Source organism: Oryzias latipes, chromosome 6 (assembly GCF_002234675.1).
Source record: "Oryzias latipes chromosome 6, ASM223467v1".
Lineage (NCBI taxonomy): Eukaryota > Metazoa > Chordata > Actinopteri > Beloniformes > Adrianichthyidae > Oryzias > Oryzias latipes.
The window spans coordinates 26,094,126-26,114,897 of record NC_019864.2 but is presented as its reverse complement, the minus strand read 5'-3'; the positions used below and the strand labels follow the sequence as shown (position 1 = coordinate 26,114,897).

The 20,772-nt window shown below is 39.8% G+C and overlaps 1 protein-coding gene across 1 annotated transcript; it reads right to left on the bottom strand.

The window, feature by feature from the left end:
* Positions 1 to 3,831: 3,831 nt before the first annotated feature.
* Positions 3,832 to 19,831, bottom strand: c6h16orf70 (chromosome 6 C16orf70 homolog). Its single transcript, XM_023955990.1, has 16 exons — positions 18,675 to 19,831; positions 18,502 to 18,584; positions 16,152 to 16,235; positions 16,013 to 16,056; positions 15,797 to 15,876; positions 15,617 to 15,711; positions 14,377 to 14,441; positions 14,173 to 14,285; positions 13,402 to 13,535; positions 13,180 to 13,263; positions 9,885 to 9,967; positions 9,713 to 9,756; positions 9,569 to 9,618; positions 9,287 to 9,345; positions 8,998 to 9,070; positions 3,832 to 7,840 (listed from the first exon to the last, which is right to left on the bottom strand). Exons 1-16 carry the CDS (start codon positions 18,736 to 18,738, stop codon positions 7,745 to 7,747), a joined length of 1,251 nt encoding a protein of 416 aa, XP_023811758.1. The 5' UTR covers positions 18,739 to 19,831; the 3' UTR covers positions 3,832 to 7,744.
* Between the last annotated feature and the right edge of the window lie 941 nt (positions 19,832 to 20,772).

The following is a 20,772-nucleotide window of genomic DNA, read 5'->3' as shown; positions in this document are numbered from 1 at the left end:
TTATAAAAGACATGGCTGCCTTCTAATGATGTTTGGATTGAAGGAAATATTCAATTTCAGACTTGATTCACTTTTGAAAAACTTGAAGTTAAGTTTAAATATAAGTAACCACAAAATCAAAGAAACAGCATTAAGGTAAAGTAGACAACAGACACAATGAAGTTGAACTGAAACAATGTAATCACTAAAAAGAAATAGAATATTTTTGTTCAAGTCACATTTTTGATTTAGACAAAAGAAAAGCCAATAAAAAATTTAGCATGTTCACTTTTTGTGTAGTTACAAGTGAACTTATATAAATATGAATATAATGCTTTGTCTAAAGTTTATCATGCATGTTGTGATTATTTATTACAACTGCTCTTGCACAAACATAAAAAATAGGCCCCTTTTTAAAACTTAATTACTGTTCAGAAAGAATGTCATTTTATTTGGTTTTTGTGAGTTTTACATGAAAATCTACAGTCAAAAGTGTTTCTCCTTATGAAAGACACAGAAGATGCTGAGAGACCCGGTGTATTTATTAGGAATTAGTAAACTACTTTGATGAACACATAGCTGACATTCTGGTGATTGTAACAGTTTTTAAATCAGTGAAAATTTTAAATTTCTCGCGACACGCTGGTTGAAAAACAATGAGCTAGCCGCTAGCAGATCAAACAAAACCAAACTTTCTCAAAACTAAAAACCCGCTTTTCCGAATCTTTACCTTCATTTCTTGGGCGTCTTTTCCTGCTTTTCTCGCTTGTCTTTTGGCAGATAAACATGGTAATTTTAATTTGAAAAAAACTCCTCAGAGATGACCCTTTGTTGAACCTTTGTTGAACCTTGTTCAAAAGAAGCCAAAGATGCCGCTTTGGCGCCCCCTGGTGGCCTGGAAGTTCAGTGCACTTGCCTGAAGCTCTTGAGCGACAGGCACAGAGCCTTGTTTTTTTATCTTTCTGTTTGGCTCTGTCTTTGAAAGAATATTCTAAGGATGTTGGTAGTATTCATTAATTTAGTTTCAATTACTAAGTTAAGTAAGTTACATTTTTAAACTTAATTGAAATTGCCTAAACTGATGTGACACACACACACCGTGGGCCCAACAGTCATCTTGGTCACCAATAAGAATATGGCACCTTACCTGTCAGCTCCACCCCTTCCAAATTAACCCTTGTGCTATCTTAGATGACCCCACCCTTCCTACCATGACAAAGGTGGATAAAGGTGGAGAGGATTTCATGTAATCCATGGACACCTGTGAAGATCACAAATCATTGAAGAAAAAAAGGTTCAACGCACTGTCTAGTGGGTCTAGATGACCCAACTCCCAATGTTAAAGTGCCTAGGATAGCACAAGAGTTTACAAGGTATTGATCCCAGAGCTACACCCAACAGGTGTCACCCATCATAACCAAGAGACAGTGTGTGGTTTACCACTCCTTCAAAATGCAAATGTTTCCAATAACTGAGCAAAATAATAGTAAGGGTTTAAACAACCGTCAGAAAAGCTCCTTCTTTCAAGTTTCTAGTTGCAATTTAGAGAGAAGTCCTAAAGAATAGAATTGAATTTACATTGTTTCTTAGAATACAAAATCCTAAACTAATGTTTACACCACTCATGTTTACACCAAAACACACTAACTATAACAATAGAAAAAAAACCTTTATTGACTTTTCTTAAATGTGTAAAAAGTAGTAGATCTTTGATGTTGCAGGAAAAGAGAGGCCTCAAACAAAATGAGCTTAGGGTCATTGGAGGGCCACATCAATGTTTAAGAGACAAAAAAACAAAACAATAAACAGAATTTTGGATATGAGAAATTTTCGATTTCAAACAATACTCTGTTAAATTAGAAAATATCAAAACGTTCAATCAGGACCTAACCAAAACTTTTTAACAATAACATTTTTAATAACAACAATGACAAAAACATCTTACAAACACTATACTTAACTTCTGATCATATATTTTTAGAAAGAAAAATCTAAAACACAAATCTGATTGGTCCGATTTCATTTTGGCAGTAAATGCTAATTAATTTATTTTATTGAAATAATAGGAATTCCTTGGAACTTTTGGATGTTATTTTCCACTGCGAAGACAAACAAAAAAGCCGTACTCTTCATCAGCTTTTCTCATCAGATTTAGAAACGGACACTTCTACCGGTCCTCCAACCTCTTAAACTTCTCTGCTTTGTTTTTTTGTTTTTTGAGATCCACTGTCTATTTCCCGTTTTCTTATAAAGCTTTAGTTACGCATTATGAAGAAAGAAGAAGAAAAGTCTAAAATGATTCTTTTTTTGGTGATGTAATAAATTGCTTAGAATTTGTGGCTATTTCAATCATTCCTGTATTCAATTATATTCTGAAAAAATAAAATCCATTAAAGAAATAGGTGGCTTCAGGGGAAAATGGATTTAAAATATTCTACAAAATACACACCCTACACGTTTAATTTATGCACGCAAACATGAAAAATGCAATTTTACAATTAGACATGAGGTTAAAAAAAATATGCCCAACATATAAAAAATAATTATTTCCAAAATAAAGATTTGCTTTTTAAACAGCTAGTGGTTCCACAGATACAATTACAATTCATTACAAATATCAGACAAGAAAGCTGCAGCATCACTTTTTTATTTTTGGAGGGGAAAAAATGTCACCTTATTTTTGGGTAGCTTTGGGGTCCCTTATATAATATCAATCATAAAATTGATCACCCCTCACTATCAGATGGTGGTTTGTTGCTTCAAGGCAACACTGTGCAACGATGGTAGTAAACAGATCAGATAATCATCAATTGTATTGTATTTGAATCGTACAAAACAAAAAAAGTGAAGTAACAAACAAACAGCAAATAAACTATGTAATAAACTATGTTAGCATTTCATGAAGCATCAAAAATATAGAAAATATATCCAAATACTTGTTGTTATAAATGTCTTTACTCTGTGTGGAATTTCAGGAAGCAGTAGCGATCAGGTGTAAAACAGAGGTAAAAACTGCATTTACTGCTAAAAAAAAAAAAGAAAAAATATATTAGAGATGAATATTTGCCATGGGACCAGTATACACGAACACACACACACACACACAATAACTGTTCCCTCACAGAACCCTGAGCTCACAAGTGTCCCTCAAACTAAAATTTTCTGAAACTTCACTGACCTCACTGTCTGAGGGAATTTCCCGAACTGAAAGTTCGCCAAGCCTCCTTCCTTAAAAGGTTTTTCCGTCCATTTCCTTTGATTGTAAAGTAGAAAACACTGACTGTGATCATATACATGCTTACAAATGCATATCTACACACACGCACACACATTCGCTAATGCTTAAAGTTACCTGAAACTCATTGACTAAGTGCAACAAGTGAACGCGAACTGTTTTACTATACAATAATTTTTTTTAAGTAGAAAAAACTATCAAAAGTACTTCTTCACATCCTAATGCGCATTCATATACTTTTTAAATGACATTTACATCAATGGAAACATGTAGAAAAGTGGTCTTTATCTTAGTTTATTACGAAGACGTCTCTCTTGTAGCACAGCTTACAGAAAAGGTTATTTATTAAAGTCTCACCACTTTCAACTCATCATTCTATTGGACAGTAATCTGACTTGTTGCAATTAAAAAAGAAAAAGGAGTTCTTTTTATTCAAATGCACAATGATGAGACATGAAAACAAGACAACACTGTGCAGTAGAGGGTTAGGTTGTCTTGTGACAAAATGTTTCAAAAATTAAAATGTTTAAAGAAGGTAATTATCCTAAAAGGTGAAAGCTGATGAGTAATCTTGATAAACTGCTGGTTATGTAGAGAAGTGAAAAAAAAGCCATGGATTATATTTCCACATTTGTATTTTATTATTTTTCATATCCTGGTGGGACACAGAAAATGAACGTCGATGAACAGCGAGCTTCTGACAAAATTGTTGGAAACTCATCAACATCAAACACTGTTGAAGGAATTGTCTGCAGCAAAGCATTAAGTTCCTTTGCTCGGCGTGCCTCGGTTATTGCCGCTTTACTTCCAGTGCACATGCTGGACGATGCAGTCTTCATAAACGTATTCAAAATAGAAATTGCCACATTCCAATGAAATTCACAGGTTTGAAGGAACCGACCCGTTTCTGGAAACAGGATTTAAAACAGACACGGCTTTGAAAAATGTTCCGAGGGGTGAGAATGTTAGGAAGAGGAAAAAAAGAGATTTTATAATCTAACTGAAAAATAAAACAATTTGTTATCACTTCATTCATACCTGATGGGAGAATAGAGAATCAGAACTTAACGAGAATGAGTGTTCCACTCCTCTTTGTTTTGCAAAAATAAAATTTTTTTAAAAAAAAAGAGTTTTTCACATATATAACTAAAGATTCTGGATTTAAAAAAAATCCCACAACTGGTTTTATTATAAACAAATATTGAAGCAAAATGTGCAAATGAGTTTCAAACATCGTAAAACTCTTTCAAGATGGAAATGTCGATTGATGTTAGTCAGACTCCAGAGGAAAAGAGAAAAATGTCTCGGAGTCTGAACAGAAGCCCAAACAGAAACAGTAAGAAGAGGATAAACTTGTAAACAGTGTCTAACGGCCACTGAAGCCACTGCTCAGCATCACAAAAGCAGTGGAGATGGAGTTTGGCTTCGAAAAGTTTCAACAGCCTCCATAAAGACCCGACAAAACATTAGGACATTCTATGTCTGGAATGACGGACGTGAAGATCTCTGCATCTGGACTTCAAAGGTAACTTTGACATATTCCTGTGTGACCAAAGGAATATGTCAAATTGATATGCTGTTGTTCTGCATTAGGCTTGAATCGCATGTAGCTTTGTGTTGAAGTAAATGAGAGGTCTAGCTTTTATCCAAAGTGAAGATGCCACAGAAAGCCCCCACAGGAAAGTTTTTTTATTCACACTTGCGTTGTTCAAAAGTAGAATCGAGTAGTAGAGTATAAGCCCACAAGTCTGTGAGCGTTTAGTAGAGAAAGTTTGCAAAAATCTGCAGAAAAATAACAAGATTAAAATCCAGACCTGCTGAGATGTCTTGTGTCAACTCCAGGGTGCGTCCTCTATGTAAATTAAAAGAATATTTAAGTCTAGATATTAGAAATGCATTAGACAAGTTCAAACCCAAATTTTAGCCATAATGAAAGCACAAAAAGCTAATGTTTAAAAAAAAAGACAAATGAAACAGTAAGAGCTGAAGAAACAGCAGAGAAGCAGACACGGTCTGTCAATGATCAATGAGAATGACTTTTAGTCAAACTGAAAAATCAACAAACAAAAAAAGAGACAAATAAGAACTTTAGAAAAAAGTCCTCATGTTTGCAGATGATGAGGCTTCGTGTCTGCACGGATCAGCCAACTAACATGACGGGAGAGAAGCTGAAAAAAAAGGTGACCTTCTATAACTTTTGATCTTTATCTGTAAAATGTTATCAACTAGAAAGTGTTTGAATTTAGAGCAGATAAGAAATACTAAGAAATAGTAGAATGAACAGTCAGGAATCCACAACAGACAAATGATACATGAAACTGTTTGCGATATGGTTACACACAAAACAAAACAAAAGCTGAACAAGAACTCTTCATGGCTCCATTTTTGCTTTCTGTTATTTTGCCAAATATCCGTTTGTTTGTTTTTTGCACAGCTTCATTCATTATCATTTTTCTGCATTAAAAAATGGAGGCGATGACCACCTGAGTGAGATGAAGCTCCTGCGTCGTTCTTCAGCAGAAATGACTTTTAATGTTCGCTGAGCTAAAATGCTTTTCCCAAAAGCATCCGTTAGATCCAGAGTTCTCTAGACTCAGCAGCGGTGGACAGACGAGTTTCCCTCAGATTCTCAGACGCCACGTCGGCATTGTCAGAATCGTGTTTGTAAAAGAAGCAAAACATTTGGGGAAACATAAAACCAAACTCGGCCAGCGTGCGTTGCTTCGTGCTCAAAGATGCTCACACATTCAAACTCTACAAAGACGCCTTTTTTCAGAAGTTATGTACAGAGAGGTTCCTTTTCTACAGAGATCAGCGAGGCGGGAGATGAGGCACAGAGTTCAACACTTCCCAGTCTTTTCCTGGTCTTCCTATGTTTGCTCACACAGAAACAGGAGGTGCTGAAGCGTCCAATTGGATCACTTGAATGTGCTTTGCAGCTGCGGAAACACCAGCAGAACTCTGTTTCTGCCGGATTTCAGCGGTAACGGTCATTGGAAACATCTCATAAGGAAAAGGTCTGCAGCTCCTTAAACTTATGAGAGGTTCTTCTGCAGGAACCACCTTCATTCCTGGGAGAAAGAGTGATGAAGTGCGGGGCGACAAAGAGAGAACAAAGGTATTTACAGCTTCTCCACATCTGCACGGAGGCCTCCAACATCAGCATCTTACCTCACAGAACAAACCAGATGACAGCTAAAAATGCAAAAACAAAGAGGTGTGGCCGCCTCTCTGTTCTCCTTCTGCTGGAGAACACAGGTACTAACTTAGAGCGACTTAAACCTGCTCTGCAGCTGAAACACTGAGTTATAAAAAAATCCAGCTGATGCTGAGTTCCTTCAGAAACTGATGATCTGCAGCTTTCATCAAAAAACTAATACTGAAAAATGTCTTCTCTCGCCTGCCTAAAACCTGAAACTGAAAGGAAAGAGCTTAAATTTGTTGAAGAATATCCTTGATGGTCACAGAAAACTGAATAAGTTTCATGTCAGACAAAATGTAGGAAAAAACGATGGAGCTCAGCGAAACATAAGCTCAAATCAGAGTGTGTTCAAAGCAACACTTTACATTAACTAACAACAACAGGGATGATAACTAAACGTTAACAACAACTTCTGATCTTCCTCCTTTCAGAAAAATGGATTCAGCTCCAGGACGAAGCTCGTTCACAACAGCAGGACGAGTTGAATCGTTAAGAAGGCGTTACCGTAGCGACAACACAAGTCAAGACTGTAGACTTGACACACAAAAAAAAACACCCCAAATCTTTGGCTTTGGCATTTGGCAAAGAAAGAAAGGAAACAAGAGGATCGTGATCTACCAGTTAAATGCAACGATGAAAACAAGTGGGGGGTTGGGGGGGAAGGACAAACGCATACGTTGAACACTGAGGATGTCGCACAATCAAGTAAGACGGTGTGTTTTAGTGCAAATGTAACTGTGAACTTCAGGAAGCGGCGAGTTGAAACATCACAAACTTGTGCTTATGAGTCTCCTTTCATTCAGCAGTCACACCAAAAAAAAAAACAGAAGCAAAACCACACACACAGATGTTTGTGAGCAGGGTTGTTCAGCGTGCTTTGTGTTTACAGACGCCCCAGGGAGGAGGAGGAGGAGGAGGACGAGGAAGAAGGAGACCCCCTGTTCTGGATGAGATTCTCCCCTCTGTGACTCTCAGTTTGGCTCCAATGGTTCTTCTGTGGATCTGGAGGTCCATTGTGGTTCAGCAGAGGGGGCTGACCAGTGGTGTGTGTGTGTGTGTGTGTGTGTGTGTGTGTGTGGTCTGTTAAATGATCCTCAGCAGATGAGATCCCAAGGACCTCACAGAACAGGAGCAGGTGAGCTCTGCGGCGCCGTGGCGCTCTGAACCGTTAGCATGGACCACCCCTTCGCTCTCAGGGGTCCTGTTGACCCAGGATTGGAAGCTTCTCGGTTTGGTGCAAACCCTCTGAGTTGAGTCGCGTTTTCGATCAGGGCTGCTGGGCTCAGAATGTGGCTGTGGATGAGAAACTCCAGGAGCACCCCACTTGTTCAGTGGGAGCTGCCGCTGGACTCAGCTCGGGCTTGGCTGCTCGTCCGAGGAGCACCGTAGAGGGTGACTGAAGCTATGTGGTTGTTCTGCATCACCTGTGGAGCAGCAGACACAGGAGTGACGTCACACAACATTTGATGAGCACGTCTTAACCACCCACTCCTATGAAAATTGTGGGTTTTTAGGGTGTTTTTAACATGTTCTGCTAGCATTTTTCTCATAATTAAGGAAACTTTAAGCTCGTGGGTTGACTGAGGGGGGGGTCTGGGGGTTCTTCCTCTGGAACATTTTGAAAATTATGGCTTTTTATGTGCATTTTCCAGACATCTGGAGCATTATTTCAGCTTCTAAAACCTTTGAGGAAGGGAAGTAAATTGACACCATCAATGAAGTGTTCCATTTTTTTTTTCATTTTCCTTTATGCACTTTTTTCCCCCTAATTCTGCCCCCAGGTAATTAATTTTTACATTAAATCTTAACAAAAAACAGTCTGAAAGATGGCAGCCATTATGTCATTGAGAGTGAAGATGCAGGCTGCAATAGTGGCTGCTATCTTTGATATACCGTGGAGTCATGTCTGTTATTAAACCTGTGAAATATCCTTTTTATGTATTTATCCACCACGTCTTAATATCCAGTCCATTAAAAATATTGTCTGACATTAAATCAGTTTGTGGTCACCTGCTGACAACACGCGACATCAGACCATCACAGCACCATAGCATCAGTGTCTAACAAACAGCTGTTTCCAGATCGACACTTTTTTATTAGGAGACTTTCTGTTGCTGCTGCGAGCCCAGCAGCTTCATCCTCCAGTTTGGTGTGGATCCCACTGCTTCATCAGCCAAACGCCACACAGAGGTGAATTACAGGAGGGGGTAGCGCCCTCACGCCGCATGCTCTTGTGTACCTCGCGCGCGCACACAGTGGAAGAGGACATTTATGCTGTAGCCCTTTAACTTTTACTCCTCAAACAGAAATAAATGCTTGCAATTGGCGAGTGCTCAGCACTGAGCGCTCATTTTTCTGCGGGGCACTAAATGAAACTTCTGTTTGTCGTCAAAAAGTAGGCGGGGATTACTTCACTTGCAGGCAGTGAACCTTCGCCGGGTGCCGGCTACTTTTAAGGCTTTTAAAGCAAAATAACTGGCATATTCCCTGCTGTGATATCAGCCAAATAAAGAAATATTCAGTAAATCTGCATGTTTTTTGCCATCAAGGCTCTGCAAACCCAACAGAAACAGGAACTGACCTCAAAGATCATCCTCTGCAGTCCGAAGCAGAAGGTGGAGCCAAACGGGTTGGTGTTATTGGCCGATGACGACCTGGAAACAGATGCCTGTGAGCATGCTCAGTTCTCACCGCCTCCCTGGCAATAATACCATCTGAATTTCGCAGCTTTAACCCTTGTGCTATCTTGTGGGGTCCAGATGACCCCGCTCCCAACGATAACGTGCCTTGGAGGCACGTTATCATTGGGAGTGGGGTCATCTGGACCCCACAAGCTAGCACAAGGGTTAAAGGGACGGAGATTCCCCTACCTGTGTAGCACCACAGGTTTCTCCATAGGGTGACCCAGCAGCTCCTGAATCTGATCCCACTAGGAGAGATTCAAAAAAAAAATCCTCAACAGCTGATCAGACCAACTCCAAGATGTCTTTGACTTTCACGTTAGTTTTTTAATGACAACAGGGAGCATTAACAGACAGATATTCTCTTCCTGGCTCAAAACAACCAGAGGACAGGAAACCCCAAAACTGGATATCTCAGTTAAGCTTTCTGGAACCGGCACCTTTGGACCAGATAATCTCTCCAGAACTGACCTTGCTGTAGGTGGTTAAGATGCAGTCCTCAGCCTGAGAATCAGCTCCTTCTAAAACAGGAAGCAGAGATCCCCGTATTAATTATCTTTAAACCTCACGGAAAATATCAGTCCAGATCAGACTCATGATTTCAAATCGTTCCACCTTTTTTGATGATGAGAGGAATCCTAAAGTCACATCGATGATATCTGCATCAAGAGAGCAGTGAAAAAACATGAGAGAAAAACAAGACGTGTCTGATATTCTAGAGAAACATTAGGACACAAGCAGGCAGGGAAAAAAGAAAATATCAAAGAAGAAGAGCTCAGATACTTACATATTAAAGTTGTAATGTCCTGGGTAGTTGGTATGGAGAACAAACTTCTTCACCAGGTGAGTTGTTGAGTCAAAAAGAATATCCTAAAGAAAAGATGATCGTTACGAGGGTTGGGTTTGATTGACTGTTTCCAGAAACGCCTTTACGAGTCTCATCTCCTGCAGATAAAAGCCATTCAGCGAGACGTTCCTCAGGAATTTTGTCACTTTCTTCAACGCGTTGGATAAAAGTAGACAGAGCGATCATCATAACAGGCAGGCATCATCTCGGAGTGGAGTGGAGTGGAGTCGACAAATACCATTATTTTCTGACTGTATTTTTTCATCGACTCATCTCCTCGTTCACAATAATTTGAATAAAAATATATTCAGAAATGCAATTTTGAGTTTAACTTTCATTATATATGTCATCCGTCATCAAAAAAATGCTACAAGAACACGATAAAAACACCAGAAACATTCTTTGTAGCCCTTTCATTTAGCGTGCAGCACTTTTCTTTACACCATCTGATAAAAAACTAAATAGGCCTAAATTCTATTTTTTCCAACATCTATGCATTTCTTTAATTTAGCATCTTTTTTTTGCTTTACTACCTTTTTTAATTTATCATTGTTCACCTTTTTCCATTCATTTCATACAAGGTTAAAGATTGCTCCACACTGTGTTGACGTTGGCATAATTATTTCTTATTTTACTCATTCATTTAGACAGATCAATGAGAGTGGTGAATACTGAGTCAGTAATGACTGAACTGCTGTGATTAAACCTGGAGGTCCTCTATAGCAGGGTTTTTCAACCAGTGTACCGTGGGAGACGCTCAGGTGTGCTGTGGGAAATTTCCCTCATCAACTGATCTAAAAACATTTTCCATCTCCAGGATATCAGCTCTGTGTTCATCTAAACAGGCCCTGATAAAACACTGAGTAGTTAGGAACATGAAAGATCATGAAATACTTTTTTCTTTGTGTTTATTTGATTCTATTAAAGACACTTTGATAAGAATGGTGGTACCGCGATTTTTTTTTGGAAAAGTCCCGCCCCTTCAACTGTCTCCGCCAATCATTCTTGGAGGCTTAATCACATGTCATCAGTCTGACCAATCAGAAGTGGGTAAAGTCCTCACTTCCTTGTTCTGATTCTGCTCATAAAGTCTCTCAGTTCCAACAAAAATACCAGCTAAAGCTCGTCTTTAGCGGTGTAGCTTTCCAAGGCGGATCCGGTGTCAGACCATGGAACAAGTGAAAAAACTTGCTCACTTTTTGTGTAGCTACAGAAAACATAACTATAATATTAGTTTTTTTTGTGTAAAATTTATCAAACATATTGTGATCATATTGTTCAAAAATTACAGTTGCCTTTGCACCGACATTTAAAAAGATATTAAAAAAAATAAATCATTATTTAGAAAGAACATATTTGTTTTTTTGTGAGGTCACATAAAATTGCATGTTAATAACTGAAGGGAAAATTTTCAAATAATTTAGTTGAAAATTATTACTGAAAACTAACTTAACTTTTATTACAACTTTTAAAAAAAAACAGCTGCAACTTCCAGCTTTTTCTGCCACAATTATCACAAAAATGCATGTGAAACTGCGGAGGGACTGTAGATCAATACAGACTAAGAGTTTCTCCTTTTCTTAATTTTTGGATGCTGGTGTGCTGCAGGATTTTTGTCAAGGATAAAGTGTGCCTTGGCTGAAAAAAGGTTGAAAAACACTGTTCTGTGGCGCCTTCAGGAAGGCAGAGGTAGAACGAGGAAGTGAGATGTGTGATGACAGTCCTTTAAACTTTTCTGCTCTACAAATGTAGTGAGAAAAGGACAGGAGGGTTGAGAACAACCAATAATCTTTTTAAGCAGCCCTGATAACCGTTTTGCAAAGGCTATTTGTGCCACAGTGTACCCTGGTAACCAATTACAAACAGCATGTTTAGGCAGTTTTATACATATGTTTTAGAAAGACACCATCACTTTCTTGTCTACACTTTTTTATTATTCCAAAACATTCAATATTCAAACATTCGTTGTTCTAAGCATTCTTAAGTTGATTTAGCATTCATACAGATGTTTTCTGCATCTTTATCAGGCCTCCTCAGCGGATGGATGATCTGAACTTCTTTGCATGATAATCTTTGTGGGTGTGTCCAAATTGGAGGGCTGGGTTCTACCTGGGCCGCCTTTGCAGGCTGCATACGTTACAGCGCCACGACAAGTGTTGTCCAAATTCAACAACTCCTTTAAACGCGGCCGGGTGTATCCTTCTATGCTGTCCATATCCCAAGCTGCATTGCGGCCGAAACCCAGAGACTTTCTGAAAAAATGGCGGACTGTGGAGCGGGACCCGGACGGAGTTGGAGATAATACACCTTTTTAAATTACACCTCCAAGACTAAAAGTTGGATCAAGTAAGCCAGGAAAATGTTAAGCTCCATGCCTCGTTCACTACTCCTCTCTGTTCAGGACTTTTGGTTGCTAGGTGACAGGACATTCGCCGATGTAACGGCTGGAATTATCTAAAGGCTAGACTTGTCCAAATTGACAGCCGTTAACGTCCGGCCTATCCGCTCCACAAAGGACCCAGGCCTCGAATTTGGACGTAGCCAAAGACCGTTTTTGGTTAGGTGGAACATTTTTGCTCCATTTGAAAACAAATACAGAACGTTTTTATTTAGTATTTCTAAAGCTACTTCCCTTTGATCTTTGTCAGGACCTATCTTACTTCCTGTTAAACCCACACATAGTGAAGTTTTTAGTTTTGTAGTTTTTGTCGTGTGTTTCCAGAGAATTAGTGCTTGAAAATGACTGTTGGTGGATTTCTTCCTGTTAAACCGTGAATGAAACCGTGAATGAATAGGAAAATGGTTCTGCGCTTGACACAAAGTTTGTATGTGTTTTTAAAGCTTTTTTTTTTTTTTTTTTGCTTTTCCAGACCTGATTTTCCTAAATATTTTCTGGTGTTTAAAGGTCGCCGACTAAAACATTCTTCTGCTGACAGAGACCGCTGATCCATTTCTGACACTTTCAAAGGACTCAACTGCAATAATTTTCTGCTTTCTTTAGAAAAATGAAAAAAACAACCAAACATGTATCATAGGAAGAATGAACTACCCAACAATTGCTGGCTCACACTTTCAGATTTAATTCCCGGCTAACACAGACGTTTGTCGTGACAGCTAGAATCGCTTCAACAATGAGTATAATCTGAGTCCAGCTTTAAGTGTAACAAATTACTGTGTTGAAATCACAAACGGCGTTCTCCCACAGACAGCAGATCAAAATAAAGAAGCTACATACCACGCCCAGGGTGAAGAAGTTGAAGAAGTAGTCGTTGCATTTGGAGGGAACTTGCTTGTGAGGTGATGGAGAGTGGATCTTCATCTGATTGTCAAATTGTGGCCAAACACAAAAAAACACACAAAAAAAAAACAGGAAAAGTTGAGTTTTTCCCGTGTTAGACAGCATTGTAATGAAGCGCCGCTGCAGTGACAGACACCAGCGACGGCGACGCGCTCCCACCTTGTCCTCTGACTTGTAGAAAACTTTATGGGGCGAGCCCAGAGCGCCCAGGACATCCTGACAGGAGTCTCCGAAGAAGATGCTCCTGTCCATTGACCGGACCTTGGCGTCAGCCATCACCCCGACACCCGAGCCTGCAGCGACCCAACACACCCACAGCAGTGAGACCTTCAAGCTCCAATGCCTGTCCTCCTAATCAAGGTCAGGTCATTTAGAACAACAATGTTGTTTTACCAAGAACAAAGAGGGTAACATTTGACACATGACAGCCACCAGTGCATTAAAGACTGACAGTCTCACAGCAACTAACTACATTTTTTGTTGCTTGGAAGATTTTAAAAAATCCATCACTTTATAAAAAGTGTGTTTTTTCTTCAAAAATCTCATTTTTGTAACACCCACATTACTTGTTTGCTGCTCTTTTTTACTTACATAATGTTCTCAGTGGTCTTGTGTTTTTGTAAACTTTATTTTCTTTAAATATCTTATTTTCTTTCGTTTATCAGGACAAACTACCCAAGAAGCTGTTCTCTTTTTGGGTTTATAATTTGAAACAAATTCAGTAAATAATTGTTGGTTCATCCCTGTTAACCGACATGTTTTTGTTTACCAAAATGCAAGAAATAATCATCACAACATTAAACATAATATCTTCTGCCCTCTACACATTTTCTTCCATCTTTACAGCGCCCTCTGCAAACCGCTTCACTTGTTCAAACCTTGATGATGAAGGAACATTTTGTGTCATCCACTCTGAACTGACGTGTTTACCTGCAGCGAGGAGGCGGAGTTTGAGCCCCAAAGGACCCGCCCCATCTCTCAGGACATCCACGCACTCAGCGTAGATGTTTCCAAGAAAACAAGCCAGCGGCATTGGAGGAGCTCTGAGGACCCAAACACAGCTTTAGTTTCTTAGTTCCTCTTAAATGCTCGACACTCTCTGAAACTCTCTTTTTTTTTTTGTGGTATGATCACCTCGTCTCCTGCAGGTTGTTGCCAGTGTAGATGTGCATCCTCCTAACCATGGCTCCATGTGGAATCTGCATGGATGCCAGGAAAGTTAGGCCAGGCTAACAAACCGGATTTCATCCAAAAATAAAAACCTTTTTCTAAATTTACTTTTATCGTGATATCTAGCTGTGCAACACACATATCGGAAAAGACGGTGAAATCCTTAAATGTGCTAAAACAATCTTATGGCAGCTTGAAGTATTTAACAAATCAGATAAATCCATTTGTGCATTTGACCAATCGGATTGACCCCCTTTTGATGTTAGATGTTCGTAGACGAGGGTCCTTTTAGAGTATCATTTAAATGATGCTGACTCATTTAAATTAAACTGTTGCAGTGAAATGGAAATGATGTATGTACCGTAGTTGTTTTGCTGTTTGTTCATGTACCGCAGGTTATATTGTCATCACAATATTGATCACTAATATTTTTCCTCATATCGTGCTGCCCTACTGGAGAGGTTTTATATTCGAATTAAAATCACTTCAAAAATGTAACTTTTATTCCACAAGACCAAACGATGACTCAGATTTACGGCTTTTACATTTGTGAAGGTGAAATGTGAATGTTGGCATAGGTCACTGTGACATGAACTCTTCTTTAACTAAAACATGAAAGAACGAAAGAGCACAAAGTCATGGGCTTAGAGAAATCAGACTCTCCATTGTATTTATAGAGCATGTATTTACTGAATATAGCTTATACTCAACAACAAAAGAATAAGACAAAGAAGAAAAAGCTAAATGCCTCCATTTATTGAAAAAAAAAGTTTTTCTTCGTCTAATAAAAAGGTAAATCTAAGAAATGTTTCTAAAGACTTCAATATTTCTTCTATTAACTTTTTACTCCAATGTTTTTAATATAGTCATTTATTTTAATGCTCTGTGAAGACGATGACTTGTCTCTGCGTTTAAACGAAGCCTCCAAATAAAAGTAAAGCTGTCTGGCTTTAAAACAGAAGTAGAAGATGAAACCCAGAAGAAGCTATTATGGGTTTGTTTTTGGTCTGAAGCAGCCAATATTATCAAATTGAGTCTTCAGCATAAAAACTAAATGCACAGAAATAATAACTGCAGATTATGAAGCCATACGCACACACGCATGCACAGAACTCAGCCTTAGACTGTCACCACAAAGCCCAATCACTCAAAGCTCCTGTCTGACCCTCACAACACTCCAACGGGGTCGTTCAGATTCCCTCACCTCATATTTCGGCGCTTCGTTCCACGACTCCAGCTGGAAGGAGAAGGACAGTCCACGAAAGTTGAGATGGAACAGCTGCTCTGCGGGGTTGTAAACTGGACCAAGATGTGGAAAAAGAGCAACAACAAAGTTGGAGAGGAGAAATCAAACACAGATGGACCTGAGCGTCAGCTGAGTTACCTCCAGGGTGCGTGGCTCCAAAGGACTGATCTATCTGCTCTATCGTGGGGGCGATGGCCTGAGAGTTGAAATGCACTCCACTAAAACAAAGACAACATCACATCCATTATCATTCCAGCAGGCCGAGTCCAGACCGAATCTAAGCTCGAAGATGCAGTAAGGTTCCCCGCTCCACCACAGCCCACGCTTAATTTTGGAGTCTGAATTTGATCTCACCAGTATTTTAGCTTGACTTTGCTGAGGTCATACACCTCGATCACCTTTGACACAAAGAAAAAAACAGTTAAAAAAGGACAGGTAGTCACAGCCGAAGGCTTGCAGCGCTGCTCAGAGTTTATAGTATTTAGACTTTCACCTTAAGTCTCTGGTTTGTGGCATCAAACAGCAGTTTAATCCCATCCTGAGTCAGGTTCAGTATGAGGTCGTGGCTGAGAGGCGTCTGCAGCGAAGCAAACAGTCATTACTGAGGCAGGAGGTGGTCCTTCACAGGCAAACACATCCGTCAGTGTTTCACAACCTCCTTGACTGCTGTTTTTAAGGAAGAACAACCCGGACAGAGCCAGGCCGCAGACAGAAAACTGAAGCCCGGAGGAGGCGTTGAGTGCTGTCACGGGCTGTACATATGTGCAGTCAGGTAAACTGGTCTACGAAAGAAACCTTGTTACCTAGGAAATCAGCTAACAGGTGCACGTGCAATTCCGAAACCTGTTTCCCACACCTTCATGACCTAATAGACATCACGACCTCATTCATCACGCGGCACATCTATTGACAGTGGAATGAGGAGTAACAACATTTAAGAAGCGTCAATTTCCCTGAGGAAATCTATAAAAGTTCTCCCAACCTCATTTCTATGTTTAGATGAAAACCAGGTTACTCAAGAAAACACAATGCAACATGGTAACTTAAAGACCCACAAATAGATCCATGTTCATCTCATTTTCCTCGTCTGAGCTGGAATCTGACTCGAAACTGTACGGCTGGATGGCTCCAATATTGTTCGCCGTTGTTGTTGTATCGCTAATGTTATGTTGGGGGTGTGAGGGCTGTAAACTAGTGGGAGAGCATGTAAACAGAGAGCTCTCAGCAACAGGGTGGGGAAGGTGGAGGCAAGGCTGCTCCGAGCCGACGTTCCCGCCCACAACTCAGAGGTGAATTTCTAATGAACTACAGCTGCTCTGCAGATACTGTCCTAGAAAACGACACCAATTTATTGAGTTGTGCTAAAAACAGCTCAATCATTATAAAAAGACCACTGGGAACACTTCTGAAAAAGATCCAAAGATGACCGGAGATGGACTTTAAGTGCACTTAAACAAGACTTTTCATTTAGAAGGGAAAAAAGGAATACTATCACAGGAACAAGCAACAGGGCTGGAACATTTTGAGCTATAGTAATGTAAAGGTGGAGTGTTTTTACATGCGTTATCTTTCTCTGGGTCACAGAATTGACAGTGTCAAAGTACGACAAACAGTCAGTGATGGAGCTGCAGCTTTGTCCAATGACCTAAAGAAAATACCGCTCATACAGGTTTGTCTAAACCTCAGACTAGATGACATATTGCGTTAAACTTGTCAAAAAGCTCTGCATTATATGTAAACTCAGGGTTTAGGCTCCATAAAAAAACAATTCAAGCATTTTCAAGGTCAGGTAGGTTAATTGCCATAACTTTTTTAGAAGGCGAAATTTTGGATGTTTACACAAACACCCGTGTAGAATAAATGAAAATACACGCTGAACATTTCAAACTCTGAAAAACAAAATTTACATTTTAGAACTTTTTAAAGACTTAAAAACAAAGACTTGATTCGCCTTCATGGCTTTTACAAAGTCTTCAGACTCACTAACTGCTTACATGATGACTGGATCAGAACCAAATTCCTTTCATGGTAAAATCTGAACCTGTTGGTCACACTAAACTTTCAGCTGAAGTTAACAGACACTGACTTAATCCCCAAAGACAAACAAAAGATAAAAATTATGACAAAGACAGACGTTTTGTTCAAAAAGGATTTACAGACTCACTCCGATCATCTTTTGATCTATTTTCAAAGTATTCCCAGTGGACTTTTAACTATGAATATGCTGTTGTCTGAGTTCACTTCCAAGTTGTCTACAAGCTTTAGCGTTAAACTTGTCAAAAAGCTCTGCATTATATGTAAACTCAGGGTTTAGGCTCCATAAAAAAAACCAATTCAAGCATTTTCAAGGTTCGATTCCTGGAGGGGGATAAACAATTGTACTGGGTCAATTACCATATCAATGGCGAGCAATAAACATCACCCAGTGAGGGCCCTTAGGCAAGACCCTTAACGCTACTGCTGCGGTTAGGCTGCAGCTCATCGCTCCCCCAGGGGATGGGACAAATGCGGAGAAGAATTTCCCCATTGTGGGATAAATAAAGTATCAATTATTATTATTATTATTATTTTCCATCTGCATTAATTTGTTTGCTTCTGATTCACAAATATTTGGAGAAAGAAATACTCAGAAATGCAATTTGAAGCTTTTTTTTTATAAACCAGTATACGTCTTCCAACATCAGACAAATGCTGCATAAAAAATGTTAAGAACACTGAAAACACCATTCATTGGAATATTGTCTTTTACAGAATTTTCTAAAATGTAGGGGAAAGTCCTAATCTTATGCAAATGTAATTCATCTAGAATGTTTTTGGATAACAGAGAAACTCAGTCCTCTCACCTGCTCACTGTACAGCACCTGGACATTCTTGATGATGCGGCAGTGTTTCTGCAGGATAGAGACAGCCTGGGAAAACGGCATCCCTGGAAAAAGAAAAAAAACAAGCAGACATTAGGTGTAGTTGTAAATGTTGTTTTTGTTTGTTTACAAAGCGATGACTGTCAACCACCCACCTAAGGCGAACTCCCATTGCTCATTTCCAAGTGATCTCTCAGGGACCACCTCCAGATCCAGCATTGGCAAGTAGATGGGGGCAACTGCGCTCACCTCAAGACACAACAGGAGCCACAGAGGGGCCCTCTTCTTCTGTCTGTCCCAGATCACAGCGCCCGATCACAACAGGCAGCTGCTGATCCTCATACCTGGACCGGCTTTTCTGTAGCTGCTCGATCTGTCAAAAGCCTGTCCTTCTAACTCATGTCATGTGACCTGGATGTGGAAACGTCACCACAGACAGGAGCCAGAGCGGTCAGATATTCACAATGACCGTAGTTAGTATTTACAGAGGAAGCCTGCGAGTTAGCCAGGAGGCGATTGCTCAACTTATCAGCAAAACTCAAAGTCAAACAGACCAGACCAGCTGTCAGGCGAGCAAATGCTGTTTGTGTTTTCAGAAATAATTGGAAAAAAAAACAATAAAACGACCCCCTCAAAATATTAGTCCAGATAAGTAATGGGAAAAAAAATTCACCGTTTGTTCACAAGCGAGATATCTGAAGCGATGTTTTCTTTGTTGTTACGCGAACACATTTCGGCTACATGCCTGTGTGTCCGGAACCAGCGGCACACGCAAGAACTGCAGCCCCAGATGAAGCGTCCCTAACCGCCTCTGGTCCTTAACGGTCTGAGGGAGAGAAGGGGGGTTGTTGTTATGAAAGCTTCAAACCTGGACTCTTTTCTTCGAGCTTCGTCGAGCTAACGTTAGCGTCTGCTAGCCGTATCGTCCAAGTCCCTAAAATAAAGTGCGTTAATATACATAAAAAAAAAATCCAGAATCAGTTACTTCATAGGAGGAGATTAGACTGATTTCTTGACCGAGACAAAAGCACGGGTCTGTTTTCTTTTCTATTCTTCTAGGTTTTACCAAACTAAAGCTTCTGAAAAGCTAGCTCTGCTGTCGCTGCACGCGAGTAAACAAGTCCTAGCAACCGGGCACGTGCTTCGTTCCTCGTGAACTCCAAAGCCGGTAAATGTCCTTTGTGTCCAAACCGCAAGCTTTGACGTGTCTTCACCGCTGCGAGCAGAGAAGAGGGACACCAAGTCCAAACAAGTCCACACATCAACAACAGCAGCAACCAGCTGATCAGACAGCTTCCGGTGCTCGTCGCACGTCCTTGGCCGACGTGATGACGTCATAAAGATTTTCTCCCTCACAACCAAATTTTCCTTCATTCGTGACTTAAAGATTGTAAGGAAGACACAGTCAATCTCTAACTACTAAAAAAAACTACAAAGTGCCCTGGATTTTAAAAGCATGCTCACTACTTTTTTTTTAATGGTGAATAGGACATCATAGAATCCACAAAGTGAAAATCTAATCTACAATAACCATTTATGAATCCAATGTGTTCTGATGATAAAAATGTTAGTTTATTGAATAAAACACATTTAAACACTCTTGCTGCCTCGTATGGCTTTCCTGGATTCGGGTGGTTTAAGGACACCAAAGATCTAATGTGCAGTGTGAAAAGAAATAAATCAGACAAGACTCTGCATGAAAGTTCAAACCATTGCAAAGAGGAGATATGACAGATGCATCCGACACCAGCAGGCGAAAGCTCTGCTGTTATCTGCTCTCTCTGCTCCCAACAGAGCAACATGTAAAATAAGTCAGTAGGTACAGTAGATTTTGCCGCCATTCAAGGATCGTCGTGTCCGCATCTCTAGTCCGCAATCCACAGATGCCTCTGTTCCATAAACAACAGCACGGAAAAAAAACCTCAACACTCCTAATCTGGTGATGCATGCCAGTCCCGTTCAGTTTACAGCATGCGACTGCAAGTGTTATTGCCACACACACGAATATAAAGAATCAAGTAAATGCATAATCAAATAGCATACAAACATAATGGAATCCCTGATCACCTCCACAATACTTTCTTTTTTTTTTTTGCAAAAATTGTTTAGACGCAATGCATTGTGGTCTATTTTCGTTAATCTAGTGAGCATCGATGCACACTGGTTTTTCGCAGAGACTTCTGGGAAATTTCTAGGGCACTCGAATTTGGAATTGTAGATTCAGACAGCACTACAAAATGTAGTGAGTAGTGG